Source organism: Eupeodes corollae, chromosome 1 (assembly GCF_945859685.1).
Source record: "Eupeodes corollae chromosome 1, idEupCoro1.1, whole genome shotgun sequence".
Classification (NCBI taxonomy): Eukaryota; Metazoa; Arthropoda; class Insecta; order Diptera; family Syrphidae; genus Eupeodes; species Eupeodes corollae.
The window spans coordinates 165,600,127-165,623,993 of record NC_079147.1 but is presented as its reverse complement, the minus strand read 5'-3'; the positions used below and the strand labels follow the sequence as shown (position 1 = coordinate 165,623,993).

The following is a 23,867-nucleotide window of genomic DNA, read 5'->3' as shown; positions in this document are numbered from 1 at the left end:
AGGCGACAAACATAGAGGGCAACTAGATAACGTTCGGCTCGCGATAGGGATAGTTGAATTTCAGCAACTTCTATTAGCAATTTCCTTCACTCAAAGTTTAATTTTACTTAAGGATTTGTATCTTCAACCTGTGAATTTGTTTTATTCACCCAAATTGGACGCTTTCAACTTTCGATTTTAAACTCTAGATTTAATCAACTTTAGACTTTCTCAGCTGGCCAAAATAGTTGAATGGAGCAAAATTTTGGATTTTTGTTTATTCAGTTGTTGTCTGTTTGCTGTTACAAAAAATATAAAATACAGGGTAGGGCGTGGTTACTTCCTTATTTTAAAAAATCATAACAGAAAAAATATTGGCAATATTGATTTAAGTTTTCTGTGTATAGAAGTGCATTTAAAGTTTTATTTTATTTGTTTTTAAAAACGACATCTTGAAGGTTCTCATCAATGCACTGAGATAGTCGGAATTTAAAATTGTTATCCATCTTTTATAGCATATCTGTGCTTATGTCGGAAGGGTCTTAAGATGATCAGTGTATACCAACAATTTAAGGTAGCCCCACAGGAAAAAAGCACATGGGACAAAATCTGGCAATCGTGCTGGCCACTGAAGATCATCTCTAGGAGAGATGAGCCATTTGGGGAAGTGTTCACGCAAAAGATTCATTGGCCTTCTTGCCGTGTAAGCTGTGGCGTCATTCTATTGAAACCACACTACCCCTACATTCATTTCTTCAAGTTTGGGCAGAAAAAAATCCACAATCATGCTGACATAACGTCCAGAATTGACCGTTACTGCTCTTTCGTTCTCACCAAAGAAGCATTGGCCAATAATGCCGATTCTGGATATTGCACACCAAACAGTCAAACGTTTTGTATGCAGAGGCTGCTCATGAAGTTCTTTCGGGTTAGTGGGGCTCCAATGTCGCAATATGGAAATGTGCCTCGTCACTAAAGAAAACAAGGGCGTCCTGAGGCAGGTTTTCAAGGAATGCTTCACATGCATTATTTTCGGGCAACATAATCGCGTGGATTAAAGTGACAATTTTTATGGGTGAAAATTAAGTTCCTCGTGAAGAATTCGTCTCACTGTGCGACTAGAAATCCCTAAAGCAGCCGAATGAACAGAAAATGGCCAAGATGGGAACACTAGATTGAGCAACCAAAGGTTCTGAATGATCATTTCTAAATTTTACCTTATAGGATCTGTTTTCATGATAAAATTTGATGGATGTTCCATGTCCAGAAAATGGTGGAAAAAATGGACAAAGGCTTTATAAAAGTCAGTGTATACAAAGTCAACTTCATAACCTTGTTATAAAGTTTAGGATTGGAAGAAATTTTTGCAATGAGCCTGTAGTTTTTTATTTCCGCCTTGTTACCTTTCTAGAAAATTGGTGTATGAAATGACCATATAATGGAAAAAAAAGTTTGAATATGAAGAATGTAAGGGGTTCAACTAAAGCATTACTTCACTTTCAGGTCCGACTGGTTTTTCTCATTGCAAAAAACCACAACGTGGTCATTCTTTCAAAGAGTAAATATTGAAACTTATGAGTTTTTACGAATTCTTAGAGACCACTTATTTATTCACTTCAGATACAATACAAGCATAAAAGCCTATAGTGAAATAATTGCGAAAAACTGTCATTAAAAAGCATACAGACAAAAATAGGACCTACGATTGATCACTGCGGAACTCCCTTAAAGACAAGAAGTTCCATTACTGACAACATCCTGAATTCTTTCAGAAAGATAGCTTTTGAGCAACTTCACTTCGGGGTGAGCATTAGGAAAGTGAGATAAGAGTTTCAAAGGAGAAGGTGTTGCAATGACTATGAAAGACAGAGTGATGAATCTCTGACAGTACGACCGAAGTTGTGCTCGAGGGTATATTGATAAGCGTTTCTAAAAGCGCGAGTATTACGGTTGAATTGCTTGAAAGGAGGAATGCTACAGAGAGCATAAACCATTAAAATAACGGTAAAAAAAAGTGATGATGTTATCATCAATGAATTTAAATGTTCTACGTTCAGAGATAAACCTTAATATGAGAAGCTTTTGACGTATATAAGTCTTGTAGATAAAAGCCAGATCAAAAGATGAGACAAATGTCTTGCATCGCTTTAGGAAACCCAAACACTTTGCGGAATTTTTGACGAGATCGCGTATGTTATCATTCCACAAGGGGTGGTTGGTTACACACATACCGAGAATATCGAGATGTTCAGTCTCATTAATGCAAGTGTCATCTATGGGGAGTATACCTCACTTTAACGATACAAGACAGCATTGGGTTTTCGAAGCATTAAAACCTTTCGTTTGTTATTCCCCATTGTACAATGTACAATGATGTTTATGTCGAAATTTAATGAGCTTATCACATTTTGTCGTTGTAGTTTCACATCCAAATAAGAGGGATGTGAGCCTGAAAACAAATGTGAAAGAGTTCTATTGTCAGCGAAACAATGTATTCAATTAGAAGTAGCAAACAGGAGTTCATTAATACAAATGAAAAAGAGTGTTAAAAATAGAACAAAGCCTTGAGGCACAGCAGCATTAATTTTTTTGTTTTAATGCTTGAACCCATTCAATACTACTTGTAGTAAACGTTCAAAAGGAAATTACTAAGCCTATGAAAAAAGGCATTAAGAAAACCGAAAACAGGCATTTTCGATAAGAGAGCCTGATGTCAAATCCTATCAAAGGCTTTTGAAATATGAAGTGCAACAATTTTACTTTCTCCAAAACGATGTAAAAATTTACTCCACTGTTCGGTGAGATGAACCATGAGATCATTACCTATGCTGTTGCTGCGAAAGCCGTATTGTCAAGAAGAAGGTTTAGAAAGAAATCGTAATAAGTCGGCAATTAGAGGGTAAGAAAAATTTGCCTTTTTTGGGGATGGACTGGAAAAATATTGTTTTCCATCAGCTCGAAACGAGATCTGAGAAGTAGGACCGATAGGAAATCTCACGCAGAGGTTTTGTCAGCGTTGACGAACACAACGTTGTCGTCATATGTGTGTTAAGTTTTCTTAAGACTGTTGCCACAGTACGAGTGCGAAAAAATATTGGTCTCATAAGATCACTAACGCACTCAAGTTGAGGCGGAGTTGAATTGGAGTAATTCTGTCTTTTATCTTCCAATACATTAACCATAGCAACTGTGTTTAGACTTTAAACCAGATTGTCCAGTAAATATAAGGTTATAAAGGGTGACTTTTAAATAGCTATAGAATATTTTTCAAACAAAAACACATAAAATTCAGAATATTGCATGAAATCTTTGATGTTTGAAAATAAAGGGTGATTTTTTTGAGGTTAGGATTTTCATGCATTAGTATTTGACAGATCACGCGGGATTTCAGACATGGTGTCAAAGAGAAAGATGCTCAGTATGCTTTGACATTTCATCATGAATAGACTTACTAACGAGCAACGCTTGCAAATCATTGAATTTTATTACCAAAATCCGTGTTCGGTTCGAAATGTGTTTCGCGCTTTACGTCCGATTTATGGTCTACATAATCGACCAAGTGAGCAACCAATTAATGCGATTGTGACCAAGTTTCGCACTCAGTTTACTTTATTGGACATTAAACCAACCACACGAATGCGTACAGTGCGTACAGAAGAGAATATTGCGTCTGTTTCTGAGAGTGTTGCTGAAGACCGTGAAATGTCGATTCGTCGCCGTTCGCAGCAATTGGGTTTGTGTTATTCGACCACATGGAAGATTTTACGCAAAGATCTTGGTGTAAAACCGTATAAAATACAGCTCGTGCAAGAACTGAAGCCGAACGATCTGCCACAACGTCGAATTTTCAGTGAATGGGCCCTAGAAAAGTTGGCAGAAAATCCGCTTTTTTATCGACAAATTTTGTTCAGCGATGAGGCTCATTTCTGGTTGAATGGCTACGTAAATAAGCAAAATTGACGCATTTGGAGTGAAGAGCAACCAGAAGCCGTTCAAGAACTGCCCATGCATTCCGAAAAATGCACTGTTTGGTGTGGTTTGTACGCTGGTGGAATCATTGGACCGTATTTTTTCTAAGATGCTGTTGGACGCAACGTTACGGTGAATGGCGATCGCTATCGTTCAATGCTAACAAACTTTTTGTTGCCAAAAATGGAAGAACTGAACTTGGTTGACATGTGGTTTCAACAAGATGGCGCTACATGCCACACAGCTCGCGATTCTATGGCCATTTTGAGGGAAAACTTCGGAGAACAATTCATCTCAAGGAATGGACCGGTAAGTTGGCCACCAAGATCATGCGATTTGACGCCTTTAGACTATTTTTTGTGGGGCTACGTCAAGTCTAAAGTCTACACAAATAAGCCAGCAACTATTCCAGCTTTGGAAGACAACATTTCCGAAGAAATTCGGGCTATTCCGGCCGAAATGCTCGAAAAAGTTACCCAAAATTGGACTTTCCGAATGGACCACCTAAGACGCAGCCGCGGTCAACATTTAAATGAAATTATCTTCAAAAAGTAAATGTCATGGACCAATCTAACGTTTCAAATAAAGAATCGATGAGATTTTGCAAATTTTATGCGTTTTTTTTTTTTTAAAGTTCTCAAGCTCTTAAAAATCACCGTTTATTTCTTGGAAATTTTGACCTTGACTGCGCCTTAAATAGTCCATTTCGGCCGGTATCTCGCGAATAAATGCTTCAATGTTGTCTTTTAATTGGTCAATTGAAGCGGGCTTGTCCGTATAGACATGAGCTTTAACATAGCCCCACAAAAATAGTCTAAGGGCATTAAATCGCACGATCTAGGCGGCACGATAAACCGCACTAAACTGTGACTTTTTCTGGATGAATTGGTAACTCTTGCAATGCTTCTGGCTGATATTCACTTCAAAATCGACAATTCTGCTTATTTAGTAACCAATTAAGATTCGATTAAGAGATGATTAAACTCACCATAAAACGAAAGAAGCGGGCGATGAACTTTCTTAACAGTGCACGCATTTTGATATTAAAATTCAATAATTTGCAAGCGTTGTTCGTTTGTAAGACGATTCATGGTTAAATTATAGACCAAATTGAAGATGTTTGACAGTGAAACAAGGCACGAAACGGCGTCAGTTGGTTACAACAGTATTGCCAAAAAGATAATAGCTAAAAAATCACCCTTTATAAGGTACTAATAAGTACTAAATAATCTGTTTAGCAGCTATTAATCTCTCGAAGTTCTATCTTAAATTGAAATCTAAATCAGAGTTCTAACGCTTGGAAACTTAAATGAAAAAAGTAAGAACTCAATCGAGTTTTAATTTTTCGATAAACCTATATATTTTTAATAAAATGAAATATAGTTTTAAAAACTCACCTGTTCTCTACATTGCTCATGTTCAAAGTATGTTATATCTTCACCATTGATCTTTATTTGCCCAGTTCCAGGAAGTCGAATTGTAACATCTGCACGAGCTTTTTTCCGTAAACATTCTTTAAATAATACTTGTTTTATTTTCTATTCTATAATTAAACTATCTTTTTAATGCAATAGCATACCATAAGTTGTGATAAATTGTCGCCCTTGCTCATCGATTTTTGGTTTTGGGGTTTCTGGCTGTTTGCTCTGATCAAGCAAAGGTTTAGTAAATTTATAAATAAAATCTTTCCGTTTATACGAATAGGGATGAGCAACAAAGCGATCCATTGCATTTACAAAGTTATTATATTCTATGTCAGCAATCATTTCGACTAGTTGTTTTTCCAACTGGTCCTTGGGAAGCCACTGATAACCCGTTAGATCGCTAGAAAAGACACAAATAAAGGAATATAATAATATCCTATTTTATAAAGAAATACAAGCAAAATTAGGATAGTTAATATTTTAAAAAAGGAGAATCTCTAATCTGCACCAACTATAAACGAATCATTCTAATCAACATAGCTAAACAAAATCTTCGCTGTCGTAATATTTTAGCGTCTAAAGCCCATCGTCAACAACCTGATACGTCCTTATCAGAGTGGTTTTAGACCAGAGAAGTCCACAGTCGATCAAATATTCGCATGACAAGAAAATCAAATCGACACCATCATATCTTCATCGATTTCAAGGCCAGTTTAAAGAATAGTGCAGAACTCCACGTAAATACTAGAACTACTGCTAAAAGAAGCATGGACTATGACAAAACTGAAAGTAACTCGAGAGAAAACTTCTTCGCGTGATCCGAGACACAGGATAGCGCAGTAGAGGAAGACCGCGGATCAGGTGGTGCGCACAAGAGTGGTAAGTGACCCACCCAAATTGGAGAGCGAAACTAGAGACATCTGGAGAAGTTTGTTGGGTGAGGCCCTGGTATACACAAGACTGTAGCACCACCTTAAGTATTTCAACAGCACCACTTTTTCATGAAGCTGGGCGTTCAGGGTTTTGAAAGAAAACGTTAATTGAATCTATTTGTTTGTTTGGTGCACGAATGTTATATAGTAGAAATCGCAGTCTCAAGACACGTGTCTAATTACAATAGCTACATCGTCTGCATGTGCAAATGCTGTTTTTAAAAACCAGTAAAAGTGTACCGCTTCCAACTTTGACTATAAATGTTCTTCTTATGAGATAGCTCTCCATCCATTCGAAAAGAGTTCCCCTAACACCAATTCTGTCTAGGACTCTAACAGTTTTTCGTGACTTTCGTTTTTTTTTATTGAGACTCATGTTAATTGCATTACGGATTTTCAATTCGATTGGATTGCAGCAAAAAGTGGTTTTCGATAAATTTGTTTAGTCGTCTTAGCACAATTTCTACAAGGCATTTTTCAATAGCGGGCAAGATTGAAATTTGCCTATAGTTATGCAATTCAGCAAGCTATCCAACTCTTAGGTGAGGTTAGGTTGGAGTGGCTGTCCAGATGTCATTGACGCACGTAGACCTCAAGGGTCCATTGTGATACCACTAATGAGGTTACTCATGGGAGATTAATGAACTTAAACAAACCATTTCGTACTTTTAATAAAGTTAGAGAGACGTTTTGTGTCAATCGTTGCCAGTTGGTGTTATCGAAGAATGGATTACCGAGAAAGTAATTTCTTCTAATGGAAAGTGCTGGACATGTACATAGAAGGTGTTGGACTGTTTCCTCTTCCTCCTCGTTCATGCAGCTTCAACAGAAGTCATTTGCCTCAGAGCACGTCTTCCTATGAGGCCGTGTCCTGTTATTAGTCCAATTGTAGAGCTTATACTTTGTCTGCTCAGTGATATCAAGCCTTTTGACCGTTTTAAGTCTATACTTGGCCATATTTGCTTGGTTGCTAGGCAGGTGCTACTCTGTGACCATCTAGCATTTGTTGATTCTAGAGCATATTGCTTGAGAAGATATTTGCATAGCAAGTGGTGTTCCTATGTTATGTTTTTGTCTAACATTAGCAATTTCTCGGAATGTCTCTGTGGCCCGGCACCCAAATGAGGTGAATGTTAAACTGTTCCTCGTCACCTTATTCAGAAATGATCGACATTCGTGGACTGTTTGAGAGTTTGTGGAGACAGACGCGAGAGATTTAAGAGCGGCTTGGCTGTCTGAGAAAATTCGTATATCCTTACATGATATAACGTTTTCTTTGAGCTAGGATAGTGCTTCTTTAATCGTCATTACTTCTGGCTGGAATACACTACATTGATTGGGAAGTCTATAGGATAGACTGAGATTCAGTTGTTCCGAAAAGATACCACTTCCAACTACGCGATCGGTATTTGAACCGTCTGTATAGAAGTATACCGCATCGTCTTCCAGTAGTCTCTCTTCTTCCCAGGAGGATCTTGAAGTGATGGACACATGGATGCTTTTACCGAATACCATTTTTGGGGTGGTATAGTCTAAGCGGTCCGGGATAGATCTGAAACTGTCTAGAATAGTAGTATGTCCAGTATTGTTACTGGTCCATTCAGAGGTGGCTCTAAGCCTTACACATGAGTTGGCGGCCACCTTTTTGGAGAAGATATCAAGTGGTGTTAGGTTTAAAAGCACTTCCAGTGCTGTGGTTGGTGTTGAGCGAAGTGCTCCTGTGATGCACATACCTGCTGACCGCTGGACTTTGATGAGCTTATTTAGATTTACCATCTTGTCCAGTGCGGTCCACCATACGACGGCTCTATAAATGAGTATCGGCCTGATTACCGAAGTGTATAGCCAGTGGGTTATTTTTGGGGAGAAGCCCCATTTTGATCCTATGGCCTTTTTACAAGTAAAGAGCGCTACAGTAGCCTTTTTTACTCTTTCTTCAATATTTGCCTTCCAATTTAGTTTTTTGTCTAAAATGAGGCCTAAATATTTAGCCAACTCTTGATTTGGTGTTTTTTGTTTTATTATAATTTTCAGACGAGGATTGCGATTAATAACATAATCCTCACATTTAGATCAATGTAGACCCATTGAGATATCCTAAAGTATTGAATGATTTTTTTGGATTATCTTGTTTCAGTCATTTTGAGGCCTAATAGGCCTTTGAATTCTTCAAGATTATTGAAGCAGTTTTGCCTATAATTTTGTTTCTAGTGTAGCATTGTCCTGGGCAGGGGTATTAGAGATAGGCTTCGTCTTCTTCATTATAACTGTATTCTCCATTTTCTTATGGTAACCCAACAGGTTGTGACCTGTTATTATGCTTACAAACAGTCGTAAATATTTTTTGTCTAGATGCATAATAAAACGGGATTTTGTTTTTTCTCCATTTTGCGCCATAATTTTTAGGTGGCACATCTTTCAAGGCATACCCATCATTAATTGGTTTCTTGATGTATCTTGTTAGCAATGATTAGTTTTAATTTGGTTGATTCAGTGTCGAGAGCTCGTCTGTTCTCTCGTTACAAGGTTAAACGCAGCCAGAAGTGCTGTGATCTTAGAGCCGTAAGCTATTGGGGAAATCAACTTTAATACTGCTTGACTATCAACGTCTAAGGTGACATCAGCCTGATCGGGAAGTCTGAATGAGTTGGCAAGATTGAGTGCCTCAGAGAAGAAACCTGCTCCTACTTCAGCCTCAGATTTCAAGCCCTCAGTATTTATAGGATTGAGGTTGAGGACGCCTCTCGAACCATCTTGGTTTCTGGAAAAAAGTCTTATAATGTGTTTAGGTGGCAAGAACGAGACGTTGCAAAAGTCGTCGAAAAAGAAATTTCCTAATAATGTCATTTTTTCTGTTTATGTGGAAGATTTTTAGCAGCTACCTCTGTTTGAAAGACACATTAATTTGGAATATAAACAAATTTGGTGGCGCGACAGTCCGTTGAGAACTAGGGCCTAATGGCTTACAACTCTCAACCATTCCTGTGTGCGAGTAATGTTGTCAGGAATGGGGGGACCTACAGTTTATATACCGAATCCGAACGGCTAATTTGAGAAAGCACTTTTTCATGACAAGAGTTACTCTTGGAGAATTTGTCAATTCCTTGCAAGAGGCAGTGCATGGCATAGGCAGGGATCGAACCCAAGACCTCTGGCATGACAGTCCAACGCACTAACCATCATGCCACGGGTTCTACCCATTAATTTGGAAGCTTTATTGAAAATTCTAGGGGAAGATTACATAAATTATCATATCCCCTTTCTCGTTTTGGAAGCAACCACCAACAAGGAACCCCTGGTTTGATGAGGAATGTCGGCAGGCAAATGCAGCCAAACAACAGGCACGCAAAGCGGCGCTGCATAAACGGACGAGAGCTGCTCATGAGCTCTATGAGGAGAAGAGGCGAGAGGAGTACCGGCTTCTCAGAAGGAAAAAGAGAGGGCATAAAAAGCGTGCGGTCGAAGATGTTGAGAGTTTTAAAAGCAGGAATGAAGTTCGAAAGTTTTATGAACAGGTTGAAACGAAATTCACAGGTACAAAAATCTAGAACCGAAGGCTGCAAAGACGAAAGTGGAAACATCATAGTGGAACCGCAGTCAATGCTGTGTATGTGGAAGGACCATTTCTGCAGACTGCAGAGCTGCAGCCAACCGAATTCCGCTTTCAGGCAGGATGATCCATTCAACATAGACGAAAGCCAACAATCCCGTCTTCCCGACTAAGACGAAGTAAAGATTGCCATATCTAAGCTCAAGTCTAACGAAGCTGTTGGAGCAGATGATTTGAATGCCGAGCTCTTTAAAGCAGCTGGAGATAAGTTGTTTAGGAGCATGCACCAACTTATCTGTAAGATATCGTCGGAAGAAAGCATGCCCGATGAATGGAAACACAAATTGCCCGATCATGAAAAAAGGTGACCCTCAAAACTGCACCAACTATAGAGAAATAAGTCTATTTAACATCGCTTACAAAATCTTCTCTGCCGTAATATGTGAACGTCTAAAGCACATCGTTAACAACCTGATAAGTCCTTATCAGTGTGGTTTTAGACTAGGAAAGTCTACAGTCGATCAAATATTCACATTACGGCAGGTCCTAGAAAAAACCCAAGAACACCAAATCGACACCAAACATCTTTTCGATTTCAAGGCCGCATATGACAGCATCTACAGGAACGAGCTGTATATAGCCATGTCTAGTTTTGGCATCCCTGCCAAACTCGTCCGTTTGTGCAGAATGACCATGGAGAATTCATGCTGCTCCATAAAGGTTGGAAACAACTTAACAGAACCTTTCGGTGTCTTTAGACAAGGTGATGCGCTTTCATGCGATTTTTTTAACATCGTGCTTGAAAGAATAGTGCAGAGTTCACGCGTCAATACTAGAGGCACTATCTTTCAAAAGTCTGTCCAATTACTAGCGTATGCTGATGACATTGACATAATCGGAAGAACTCAGCGTGATGTCAATGGGGCTTTTGTGAGTATTGAGGCAGAGGCGGCAAAAATGAGTTTAATGGTAAATTAAGGCAAATCAAAGTACACGCTGTCGTCAAGAAAGGACATACAACACCGATGTCTTGTTCAAAACGTCACCATCGGCCGACGTAACTTTGAGGTAGTCAAGGTCTTCGTCTACTTAGGCTCCGCTGTAAACGCAGAAAACAACACCAGCGCTGAGGTAAAACGCAGAATAACTCTTGCTAACATCTACTGAATATATTCGTTAGAATCGGAACAGTTATGTATTTAGAGTATAGATCATTAGGAGTGAATCGCTAGTGATGCATTAGTTATACATCCTGGAAAATGAGTTATCATAAGTGTTTTCAGAGTTTCAGAGCTAGAGATAGACAAGGTTTTGTCCGGTTTTCCAGAAAACCTGGAGCGATTTGTGTTTTTCTGAGCCTGGCAGCGTCATTCGTTAACTCAATGTAGTGGCAGAAGTTACGCCAGTCTGCTCGTTTGGCATAGATGATTCTCTTTTTTGAATTAACATTTCTTTGAGGAGTTCCCTATGAAGGTGATAATTTGATCTCTATACCACCTAGTCTAAAAGGGCTTTTTACTTAAGTTAAGTTTTTAGTTTTAGGAAATTTAAAAGTAAGGCACACTAACAACGCAAATCTAGTTCTGGAAATAAAGCAATCAGCTACTTTCCAATTACAATTGTAAAGTTTCAACTCCTTTGATAAATAGAAACCTGTAAAACTTACACTTTCTGATCTGCATCGGCAATTGTTCCACGACGTATCATTCTTTCTTCCAAAGCGTTTAATTTGTTGATTTCCTCAACAATATCCTAAAATAAATTTAAAAAAAAAAACAATTTATTGTAGTCTCTCAATGGTTCCCTTTATCACTTACATAAAGCAATTTAAAAAAGTTTGGCCTGCCAGTGTAGAACATACTGTGGAATGGACGACCAGTCTCATCAAATTCCGCTGCCTTTCGTGCTGGAAACACTTGATCGGGGCTTTTCATAGCAGGTCTGGCAAGTTTATCATAAATTCCCGATGGAAATAGATACTCAATGGCATTCTTATATAAAGAAAGATTAATTAAGTACACAGTAAGAAGATATAAGCTTCAATAATCACTTACATCGACATCTTCTTGGGTAAATGTTTCAGGATCTTCTCCCATCATATTCGCCAAGTGTCGTTTACCAATTTCATACTCAATATGTTGTGTTTTCATGAATTGGTCATGCTCTTGAGCCCGCTGCAGATATGCTTTCATGGCTTTGCTCACTTTTTGGGTATTTACAGCCAATGGGGTACCCTGCACTGTGACTTCTGTACTATAAGGGAACTAATAATTGAAGAATATATTTAATTTAAGGAGCACAAGTTCCCATAAATGTATTTTTTCTTGTTATTGAATGGTATTGAGAAATGTTGATCATTGAGGTTAGAACTAATTGTGCTAATGCACACAAAAATACGAAAAGAATGGTATACTCACTGCATTTGACATTGGTCCGGGATTACAAATACTTTTGAGAAAAACATTATGTTTTGATTTTAACAAGTTTAAAACTGATAAACTTCGAAGAGCCATTTTAATTTAAGAAAAAGGGAAATGAAATACTACTATATTTTTACTATTCCCCTAGGCACCGACTGAATTGTGAATTTGAGTATTTGACATTGACAGTAGTTTAGTTGACAGCAATTTGAAATTATGACTGATAAATGGAGAGCCTGCACTTTGCTGGGCTTACACAACTGAGTGTCTTTGTTATTATCTAAGGACTGCAATGCACTAGGCAACTGAAAGATGCTCAAAAGGCAACTTTAAAAGTAAAAAGTTTATATTTCTAGGATTTCAAAGAATTCGGTATTTTCAGAAAAGCAAACTAAATTTCTTTTACACATTTCACACTTTTACTTTCACTGTCAGAAGTCTTTTTTTTGTTTTTGTTTTATTTGAAAGATTTATGCAAAATAAATTAATATTAATCCCAATTGCAGGGCGAGCAAGATATCATGCTCTTCACACATACATTTTTGTTTGTACTCTGGATAATCCATACAAAAATATTTACATGTGTACAGTGAGTCAAAAACCATCAACAATAAAAATGTCTTCCCTCCAAAGCTGGACATAGAAGACCAAGAAAATTGGCTTCGAGCTATTTTGACTCGATGGAAATATCCTGAGCATAAACGAACGAGCCACAGCCACAATTTCACTTCGAGCATAAACAAATAAAGGTGGTTATTTTAAGGGGCGATGTCGAATAAGAATCACACTTAAACGTCAAGTTTTTTCCTGCATTTCATTTAAAATTTCCCAATTTCAGACTAATTCAATTTGAAACATGGAAAGATATACGCCCATCAACACGTTAAAGTTATTCAGACTTATTATGAAAATTTGTGTTGAAATTAAAATGCATATCGTAAACTTCATGATTTGTTTGGTCCATTTAATCTTCTAAAAGTTCGTCGGAACAATCGTGCAAAAATATGAGCAAGCCGGGTCTGTAGGAGATGTGAAAGCACCCGAAAATTCTCATAGAGCTCGTACTGCAGATCATATTGCTGCTGTTTGCCATAGTGTGGCTGCAGAGCCGTCAACCTCATCGCATCATAGTGCCCAACGATTGCAGCTCTCACACTCATCGTTGGTAAATATTATAAATAAAGATTTGTAAATACATACATACAACAACAATTGACTGATGAACTAAAGCCTTTCGACCGTTTCAAGCTTCATCATTAGCCAGGATGAATGCTAGAAATGGCAACAGTGGATGATCAATCACCCGGCCGTATTTTTTCCAAAATGAAGCTGGTCAGGCACGATGTGAATCGTGTTAGCTATCGTGAGATGATAACAAACTTTTTATTTCATAAATCAGAAAATATGTTATTTATGTTAAAGTTGTAAAGAAATTTTGTTTTTCTAAATCTCTTAAATTGTTTGTCAAATTTAAAATAATGTAAAAGTTGGAAACTGGATGTGATTCATATGTTTGAACAGGACGTTGCTACTTGCCACACAGCTAACGCAACAATGACTCTTTAGGGCGATAAACCCAATGGCCGTATTATTTCAAGTGGTGGCGATGTCAATTGGCCGCCAAGGTTGGTACCGTTGGACTTCTTTCAGCGTCATTGAAAATTTGAATGAAGGTGTGCCGCCAATGTCACGGAGGCCATTTGGCCCATATTATCATAATAAAAAGAAATGACAATAAATGTATGTTTTATTCAAAATCATCATCGGCCATTAAATTGTAATCACCCTTTATGCATCTGGATAATAATCAACACCAAAAAGGATGTTTTTTAAATAAATTAAAAAATTTGTAGTCAGAAATATATCTTAAAATTACGAAATTTATAAACAGAAAAACATAGCTGAGGGTTACCCAATATAATAAAAGTTGACAACTGACGTAGACAAAATAGAAGAAAAGGAAAGAGACTTTAAGTTATTTAGACTGAGATAGTTAGATGGTGAGATACAAGATTGTGTTGACAGACAGAACTACTTAACTCGTTGATTCCCAACACACCGCAGGGCCGAGCTTTGGCTTGTTGGCTCGGGCTCCTTGATTTTTGACTAGCTGAAAATTCCAATGTATCGACAAAGCTAAACCGAGACTATTCAGATTTTCCACACAAGATTTCGGATCGTCGTGAGTATATTTGGATCTTTCGTGTATGGCCTGATTTTCACATTTCAGTAAATTGAAATAAGTCATTGGAATTGTGGTATATAATTTCTTTATTAAAATATAACTCTTATTTAAAGACTACAAATCTAATTCGACTGGCTTGGGCGCGTCCGTTGAATAGAATAGCCGTTAGAATACAAATTTTTATGAGAGCGAGCCAAACAACCTTTTGTCTCGCTTCTATGTCTCAGGTTTCAGAGTTTCGCGCTCAGCGTGCGACATCTAGCTACGAAACTCTGAAACCTAAACATAAGGGGAATTACACATTATTAATGATAGTTGCCTTAATTTTATACTACAACTCGGCCAATCTGACAATTTGATCGCCCACGATTAAATTAAACAAACAAGTCTTAAGTTATAATCATGAGATGGTAGGTGTCGCCCTTAATCAACCGAACCTTCAGAGTCTCGATTCTTCCAAAGTCGAATATTTCGAGACTCGACAATGCCATCATATGGCAGCTGTGTGATTTGACAACCTTCGATATCGCGTATTACGTATCTATCATTAGGTAGAATTTTGTAAACAACGTATGGGCCTCTGAACTTTGGAACCAATTTCTTATTTACACCGGTTGTTGTATCTACATTTTTTATTACTACATAATCACCCTCATCGTATATACGTGCCGGGTTATTATGCTCATTAAAATATTTAATATTATATTCCTGAATCTTAGTGATTGCTTCTGAAGCCTTTTCTCTTGACAATTCAAGATTTCTTTCCAGTTGACTTAATTGTTTATCATCAAGAAATTCTGTTAATTTGTCGATTACTACTCCCCTTTGGTTAATACCAAATAACAATTGACTTGGTGTATTTTGAATAGCGCGATGTATAGTGTTATTTAGTCCGAATTCTATTTGTGTTAAAGTAACAACCCAATCTGAGTGCTCGATTGGTTCCGAAAGCTTAGCAAGCATGCCAGTTAATACCCTATTGACTCGCTCTACTTGACCATTGGCCTGTGGCGAATGAACTGCCACCTTAACATGATCTATATTCTGGTCTATAACAAATGAACTAAACTCTAGTGATGTAAAGCAGGTTCCCCTATCAGTAATTACTCTTGATGGCCTACTGTAATACTCAAAATATTTTCTTAGTGCTGCACATACTTCTTTTGAGCTTGTAGATACAACTGGGTATAATTTAGTGAACTTTGTAAATGCATCTATTACCACTAATATATGTTTTCTCTTTGACTTTATTGAAGGGAGAGGACCAAGATGATCCAAGTGTATTGTATGGAATGGAATGGGCTCCTTAGGAATATTGAACAAATTGCGTATATTAGATCGAACTGGTGCTGAGTGCATTATGCAACGGATACAATTTTTAATGTATTTTTCAACTTTTTCCTGAACATTCGGAAACCAATAGTGACGGCCAATTTGATCAGAGCTTTTTGTTACACCTAAATGCCCAATTTTCTCATGGATCATTCTTATAACATTAGTTTCCATTTCAGATGGGACATAGAATCGAAGTTTACCATTTTTATTTTTTTTGAAGACAATACCATCCTGAACTAAAAACGAATTATTATCTTTTAAATATAGTTTGTTTTTCATTTCCAAAATCTTTACATCTCGATTTTGGGCTGCTCTGAGTTGGAAATCAACATCCTCAGAGTCAATAACGGATATAACATTACATCTGCTTAAGGCATCAACATGATTCATATTGGCACCACTACGATGTTTGACCTTATAATCATAATCCTCCAGCTCTAAGGCCCATCGAGCAATTCTATGATTAACATTCTTTTTGTTCAGTGTCATTGTTAAAGAACTGCAATCAGTTACGATTGTAAAAGGAATACCTTGCAAATAAACACGGAACCGACGTAAAGCTGAAATTATGGCTAAAGTTTCCAATTCAAAACTATGGTATTTGGCCTCTTGATCAGTGGTGCTTTTAGAGAAGAATGCTACCGGATGTAATTTATCATCTTCTTGTCGTTGGAGTAGAACTGCACCATACCCTAATGAACTTGCATCGCAATGCAGTTCTGTTTCTTTCCTTGGACTATAGATTGCCAATACAGGTGGAGATGTTAACCGTTCCTTTAAAGTCTGAAAAACATCTTCGCATTCGGAAGTAAATCTAAAAGGAGTTTCAGCTTTTAATAAATTATAAAGAGGTCTTGCTATTCTTGAAAAGGATTCGACAAACCTGCGAAAGTATGAACAAAGTCCTAAAAATGAATGCAATTTCTTTCTGTCTTTAGGCACAGGATATTGAGCAATCGCTCGAATATGGGAATCACTAGGTTGGATGCCATGTTCCGTTACTTTAAACCCTAAGTAATCAAGTTTCGAATATGCAAAGCGACATTTTGACAAGTTGAGCTCCAACCCATTCTTCGCTACACAACATAAAATTTTAGTAAGTATCTCAAAATGTTCAGTAATAGTTTTACTAGCAATTAATATATCATCTAGGTAGACAACTATATCTCCTCTGTCTATAAATTCACGAAAAATTTGAATTATGAATCTCTGAAAAACACTGGGCGCATTCTTAAGGCCGAAAGGCATTTTAAGAAATTCCCATTGACCGTTCGGGGTTACGAAAGATGTTAATTGTGTTGAATCTGCTGCTACCTTTACCTGGTAAAACCCACTCTTAAGGTCTAATAAGGTCATAACCTTCTTCCCCTCCAGGTATTCAATGCAATCGTCTATCAATGGTATTGGATGAGGATCTCTTACTGTACGTTTGTTCAATGCTCGATAGTCTATACACATTCTGGTTTCACCAGATTTTTTCTTAACTAAAACTATTGGTGCAGCATACGGAGAACTACTTGGCTGAATAATTCGTTTTTCCAATAGGTCTTTTATTATTTCACTCACAGTACCTTTTTCTGAGACTGATAGCCTTCGCGGAGCAAAACAAACAGGAATATCAGATGTAAGTCTAATGTGCATCTCAAAATCCTTTGGTGAAACCATAGTTTTATCAAAATTCAAATAATTTTGAGATACTATATTTTTAATAGTTTTTGAAATGTCTAAACTAAGATTTGAATCAATATCTATATAATCTTTTCTATCCCATATAATCTCAAAAGCATGGCAGCCAAATAAATCACTATCTACCTCAACATTATTGTATTCTCTCTTCACATCAAGATCGTCTTTAAGCTTAATCCGATCATGATCAAATGTATTCAACTTGTCTTTGAAGCAATCACTAAGTTCTTTAGGTTGTATCTTTAATTCACCGGCTAATACGCTGCTCCCAAAAACATCATTTATGTTGTTCTTATAATGACTACACTCTGAAGGTTCGGTTTTTTCATCAGAATAAGTGCACATATACAATTGGTTAGAAAGAAAAACTTTATTCGAACAAATTTCATTTTGACACTGCTCAGAAGTTATATTAACTTTATTACAGTTCATGTTAAGTTTTATATTAAAGATTTCAAGGAGATCACGACCAATAAGTAAAGGTATAGGAGTTACTTCATCTGGAATAACCATAAGGGAAACAAGATTTAAATTATCTTTTATATTAATATAACAATTAATCGTACCGTACGTAAAGAGTTTAATGTTTCCTAATCCTTTAAATCTTGAATACGTTAATGATTCTTGAACGTTAATTTCTTCAGGCAGAACAGACTTTCGTATGAAACTAATCGGACTACCGGTATCCAAAAGAGAACAACAATCGATAAATTTTGTGCACTTATTCTTATTTGTCATAAAGGCGACACTCACCATCTGAACAGCATCCAAACTCTGAGTCAGCTCCTTGGTGTCATCATGTAGGGCATCCCGGTTCACGGCTCCAACTCTGGTCTTCACAATATAAGGGCAGTTTTTGTAAGTGTGCCCCTCGTCAGCACATTTGAAACAGGATCCAGCTGGTCGTTGCTCCTTTGGACATTTTGCTGCGATGTGCCCATACTTTGAGCAATTAAAACATCTCTTGGACTGCTCGTTGTTTGATGCTGAAGTTGAGGGAACCATATTTCCTCCAGAAGTTGTTGCCCTAGCAACCATAGTCCTCGGAACTCTTCTTTTTTCGTATCGTGGCAAGAGGTTTTTGAGCTCTACTATAGTTTTGGCGGCAAAAAGAATAGAGACATTTGCTGGTGAATCCCTCAAACCATCGATAATGAATTCGATCAACTCTGCCTCATCGATTTCAGCATGTGACCCAAGTTCTTGCATACATATGACATATCGAAGAAGTGGCTCGCCCTGACGACGTACTCTCTCACTCAGTTGACGATAGACCTGCTGTCTGCTCATCTTATGGTCGAATTCTTTGATAAGTATTTGCTTCAAAGAATCCCAGTTGTCAACGTAGACCGTGCGTAACAGCATTTTCGCAGTTCCCTGCATGAGACGGCGTGCAGACAAGTACTTGCATCGGTCATCGCATCCCAGCGAGTCGGTCACATCTTCGTAGTCAACTATCCATTTAGTGATGCTGTATGGATCGTCACCGTTGAATGCAGGAACAGCATTTTCGATGTCTGAGAAGTCCACTGCACGCCATGGTGCAACCGAAGATGTTGTGGGCGCTTCCATCTGGTCCAATTCTTTCCTTAGCTCAAGGATTTTTTTCCGACGCTCAAGTCTGGCCAGCTCTTGTTCTTCTTCCAAGTCTTGGACATCAGAAGCTGTATTACTGTGCCTGTTATCAGAAGCGGCCAGTGTTTCGGAAGTATTCTCTCCATTCGGAGATGCAGAAGGTGGAGTTTCCTCGGTTAGCTCAGCAGAAGGTGGAGTTTTCTCAGTTAACTCACCAGAAGGTTGTTGGGGTGCCACTGTAACTGTACTTTCATACAATGCCCGAAGTTGAGCTAGAGAAGCCGTGTCTGGCACATCTACTCCAGCGCTCTGAAGTGCTTCAACCAATTGTGCTTTGTTGAGTTTTGTCATAGCTGGCTTTAAATCCGCAAAAAGAGGTAATATACACAATAATTTAGTTTTCTTTTGGTGTATTACCCCACATCTGACGTTGTGGTATATAATTTCTTTATTAAAATATAACTCTTATTTAAAGACTACAAATCTAATTCGACTGGCTTGGGCGCGTCCGTTGAATAGAATAGCCGTTAGAATACAAATTTTTATGAGAGCGAGCCAAACAACCTTTTGTCTCGCTTCTATGTCTCAGGTTTCAGAGTTTCGCGCTCAGCGTGCGACATCTAGCTACGAAACTCTGAAACCTAAACATAAGGGGAATTACACATTATTAATGATAGTTGCCTTAATTTTATACTACAGAATCATATCTATTTTTAAGTAAAATACATCAAATGTTCAAAGTTCTACTTTATTTTCACTACAGAACGATCAATGGCGTCATCTATTCTGTCAATGATATCACTGTTTTATGTCTGGAATATAACAACTGAAAAGGGATATGGATGCATTCAACACAATTTTCATTATTTTAAAGAAACCCTTTCACTCATTGAAGAGGAAGAAAAAACAATGGTTAAGTCAAATAGCATAAGGCTATGTTTACAAAGCCATAAGTTGTCCATAGTTGCTGGCAACACAAATCGCCAGCAACACCGGAACAACTAAGAGCAACTTAATTACCTAGTAGGCAATCTGCATAACTTGTCTAGTGAACGGCAGACTTAAATGTCAGAAGCCGATAACTGGTCCACCAATCAGCGTGACCCACATTTATTTTCTTATCCATCTCTTACCAAGAGAATCTATCCATCCCTACCGCTCCAATGAAATTCTCCTATGAAACAAAACGAAAACGTTGCAATAGAAATATCTGACGTGTGTCAAACACAAAATATATCATTCGAAGCGGTCCCAAAAGTTCTCATCATACACACTCAACATTTGATATCAAAGAAAATTAGTTGCATTAGCATTTTCGTTTCATTAAAATCAATCAAAAACTGTGCTAAATCAACGATAATATGTTTTAAATAGTCATAAATCACAAAACAAATATCAATCTTTGGAATTTATTTAGCCCAACTAAAATATGAGCGCCTTTCTTCTCAGTGATATTTCTCCTTTGGGAGATCGAAAATTAGCTGCTTGTGTGATAATACTGCTTTTGGAATTATTTTTAGATGGTGAGCTATTTGCATTTAGCCAGCCTAAGTTTACCAATATTGTACACGTCTAACGAGTTTCCTCATTTCTTGCGTAGGTGCTAAAGCTGTTAAGAGCGCCGATATAGAAAACCATCTGGAATTGGGAAAAGAATTTCTAGCCAGAGGGCAGCTAGCAGACGCCCTTACTCACTATCATGCAGCTGTTGGTGAGTTAGATGTTGTTTGTAAATAAATTTAGTTTCTTAAATTGTTTACTTTGCAGAGGGAGATCCAAATAATTACTTAACTTTGTTTAAGCGAGGTACTGTGTATCTCGCTCTGGGAAAGACTCGTTTTGCCATTCAGGACTTCGCAAAGGTTCTTGAACTGAAACCAGATTTTACAGCTGCTAGACTACAAAGAGGAACGGTCTTCATGAAGTCAGGAGACTACCAATTGGCAGCGGAGGATTTTGTTCATGTGGTAAGATAGATTCAATTTCATGAGAAACATTAATTTATTAGTGATTGTCTCAGCTCCGAGAAGAGCCTTACAATGAAGTTGCGAATGAACACTATAGCCGAATTGGCCCAGCTGGAGAACAGTGGACACTAGTTGTTGATTTAATGTCGCGCGGAGATTATCGCTCATCAATAACTCTCCTGACTCAGCTGCTGGAGATCTCACCATGGTCGACGGTCTTTCGACAAGCGAGGGCCGACGCATATATCGCCCAGAACGACTACCTAGCTGCAATATCTGACTTACGCTCTGTAAACAAACTCACTCAAGACAGTACAGTAGGTTACTTCCGGCTCGCCGAATTGCTTTACCGAATTGGACACGCTACAAGTGCCCTCAAAGAAATTAGGGAGTGTCTGAAACTTGATCCCGAGCATAAAGACTGTTTCCCCTTCTACAAGAAGCTGCGCAAGGTGGAAAAGTCCCTGAGCAATGCCGAAGCAGCGAAAGAAGAGAAACGATATGCCGACTGTGTGACATCGGCTGAGTCAGTACTAAATCAGGAGAAAGAGGAAGACATGATCATATTCGAAGCTAAGAAACTGTTGTGTGGATGTCTCACCCACAATGAAGAACACACAAAAGCAATAACCAGATGCAACCAAGCTCTGGAAATTATGAAAGACGCACAAATCCTCTGTGATCGCGCCGATGCATACATCGGAGCCGAAATGTTCGACGATGCCATACATGACTTCCAGGCTGCTCTGGAAATCGATGAAAGCCTTCAACGAGCCAAAGAGGGCGTTGAGAAGGCCAAGAGGCTACAGAAGCAATCTGAGCGAAGAGACTATTATAAAATCTTGGGTGTTAAGCGAAATGCCAACAAACAGGAGATTACCAAAGCCTATCGAAAGGCCGCACAGAAATGGCACCCTGATAACTTTAGAGATGAAGAAAAGAAGGTGGCGGAAAAAAAATTCATTGACATTGCCGCAGCTAAAGAGGTTCTGACAGACCCCGAAAAGCGAAGACAATTCGATAATGGCGAAGATCCTCTGGATCCTGAGGGCGGACAACAAGGATTCCGTGGGGGTGGCAGTCCGTTCGCTCACTTCCATCACGATTCTCCGTTCCAGTTTAAATTCCACTTCAACTAAGTCTCCATACGCACATCCACCCGCCAACCACAAAAGACTTCGCCCCCCCTTAAAGCAGATCCCTCCTGCAATTCCGAATCAATTTAAACTAAACGAAAAACCCGATTGAATTTATTTAGTTCAAGCATACAGCATTTAGAATAACAAAAAGCCAACATAAACAAAGCACGCCAATCAGCAAGATATTCCAATTACCAGGAGAGATGTTTATTTTATTTTATTTTTGAATATATTTATTTTGTATTAACGTTCTTATATTCGAAACTGCTGAGGCTGACCAAATATCGTCATAAGCATGCTTAACTAACATGCACAACGTAAATTGAGGAGTTATGTTATTAAACTTATACGAAACTTGTAGAAGAGGGATGCTAGTTTTTTCTTTCTTGTAAATAGTAGGGTAATTACGATATATAAACTATAGCGGTAATAAAATCGAAAAGAAAGTTTGTTACCATAGTAAGTCTTTTTCTTTTTTCTTAAGAATAAATGAAGTTAAGTTTTCCTTTTTTTATAATGTTTAAAAGACGAACGAGTATTTTTAGTCGTTTTAAAATTTAAATCGAAACGAATTGAGTGACTACATGCAGAGGGCTGTACAGCTATGGACAGAGAAATTGGACACTTATGAGGAAAATCTTACTATTAAAATTTCCGATATGCCCAATGTTTATGGTCTACATTAATATATGTGAAAAAAATGTCTTAATAGTTCCATTACATAATATAAATTGCATTATATAAATTGCATTATATAAATTGCACCAATCCTTGAGGCAATTTTTACAAGCTGTCTTTACCTGGTCCATGTTCCCTCGGCATGGAGAGAAGTTAAAGTTGTTTTTATACCTTAAGCAGGTAAATGCTCCCAAGTCAATCCTAAAGGTCTACGACCTATAAGTCTATCATCATCCCTAAAGACCTTGGAAAGATTGATTGATATAAGGGCATTGGGTATTGATACAAGACTTCTGTCTTCGTCTCAACATGCCCACTGTAAAGGTAAATCGGTGGAAACAGCGTTACACACTTTAGTACGCACCATCGAATATTCCCTCCATCATAAAGAGTTCACTATGGTTGCTTTCCTTGACATCGAATGTGCCTTTAACAACGTGGACACATCTGCAATCACTTCTGCACTGAAATCTCTAAATGTAGAGAGTTCGCTTCGGGAGTTAATTCATTTAATGCTTACTAGCAACTCTTCTAGCAGACGATTCGTTAGTAGAGGAACACCGCAAGGTGGTGTCCTATCCCCTCTCCTCTGGAACCTAGTGGTGAATGAAATCCTAACTGGATGCGGAGGGTTTCAGAGTGATAGCCTATGCGGACGACGTTGCTATAGCAGTTTCAGGAAAGCATCTTAATATCCTAAAAGAAATCTTAAAAAAGGCATGGACATGGACTAATACTTTGGGCTGATCGGTGTGGACTGGACCGATTTGGTCTTATTTTCGAGGAGATACAAAATTCCATTTGTCAACTCTCCCTATATTAAAGAAATCCAATTAAAATTCTCAGACGAGGCTAAATACCTGGGTCTTGTCTTAGACAAAAAACTAAATTGGAAACGTACAGGAAAGAGTCAAAAAAGCTACTGTAGCTCTCTTTTCTTGCAAAAAAGTAGTAAATGGGGCTTACAACCCAGAATCACGCATTGGCTATACACATCGGTAATCAGACCGATTTTAACGAACGGTGTG

At 38.0% G+C, this 23,867-nt stretch overlaps 2 protein-coding genes and 1 long non-coding RNA gene across 3 annotated transcripts in view; 2 read left to right on the top strand and 1 right to left on the bottom strand.

The window, feature by feature from the left end:
• The window catches only part of LOC129952525 (28S ribosomal protein S9, mitochondrial), a 73,118-nt gene extending 60,658 nt beyond the window's left edge, over positions 1-12,460 (bottom strand). Inside the window, exons 1-6 of the mRNA XM_056065141.1 lie at positions 12,272-12,460; positions 11,909-12,118; positions 11,672-11,845; positions 11,521-11,606; positions 5,528-5,772; positions 5,346-5,461 (exon numbers count right to left, since the gene is read on the bottom strand). Coding sequence (XP_055921116.1) covers positions 5,346-5,461; positions 5,528-5,772; positions 11,521-11,606; positions 11,672-11,845; positions 11,909-12,118; positions 12,272-12,367 — 927 coding nt within the window. The 5' untranslated portion in view covers positions 12,368-12,460. The remainder of the gene's footprint in view (positions 1-5,345; positions 5,462-5,527; positions 5,773-11,520; positions 11,607-11,671; positions 11,846-11,908; positions 12,119-12,271) is intronic.
• A 2,075-nt stretch (positions 12,461-14,535) lies between these two features.
• On the top strand, positions 14,536-16,056 carry LOC129940036 (uncharacterized). The gene is made up of 2 exons (XR_008780603.1): positions 14,536-15,644; positions 15,716-16,056. It is a non-coding gene; the product is annotated as an uncharacterized LOC129940036 (long non-coding RNA).
• Positions 16,057-20,276: 4,220 nt separating this feature from the next.
• LOC129940035 (dnaJ homolog subfamily C member 3) lies at positions 20,277-22,620 on the top strand. The gene is made up of 4 exons (XM_056048259.1): positions 20,277-20,578; positions 20,656-20,766; positions 20,823-21,022; positions 21,076-22,620. The coding sequence occupies exons 1-4, from the start codon at positions 20,485-20,487 to the stop codon at positions 22,159-22,161; spliced, it is 1,491 nt and encodes a 496-aa protein (XP_055904234.1). The 5' UTR covers positions 20,277-20,484; the 3' UTR covers positions 22,162-22,620.
• Positions 22,621-23,867: the final 1,247 nt, after the last annotated feature.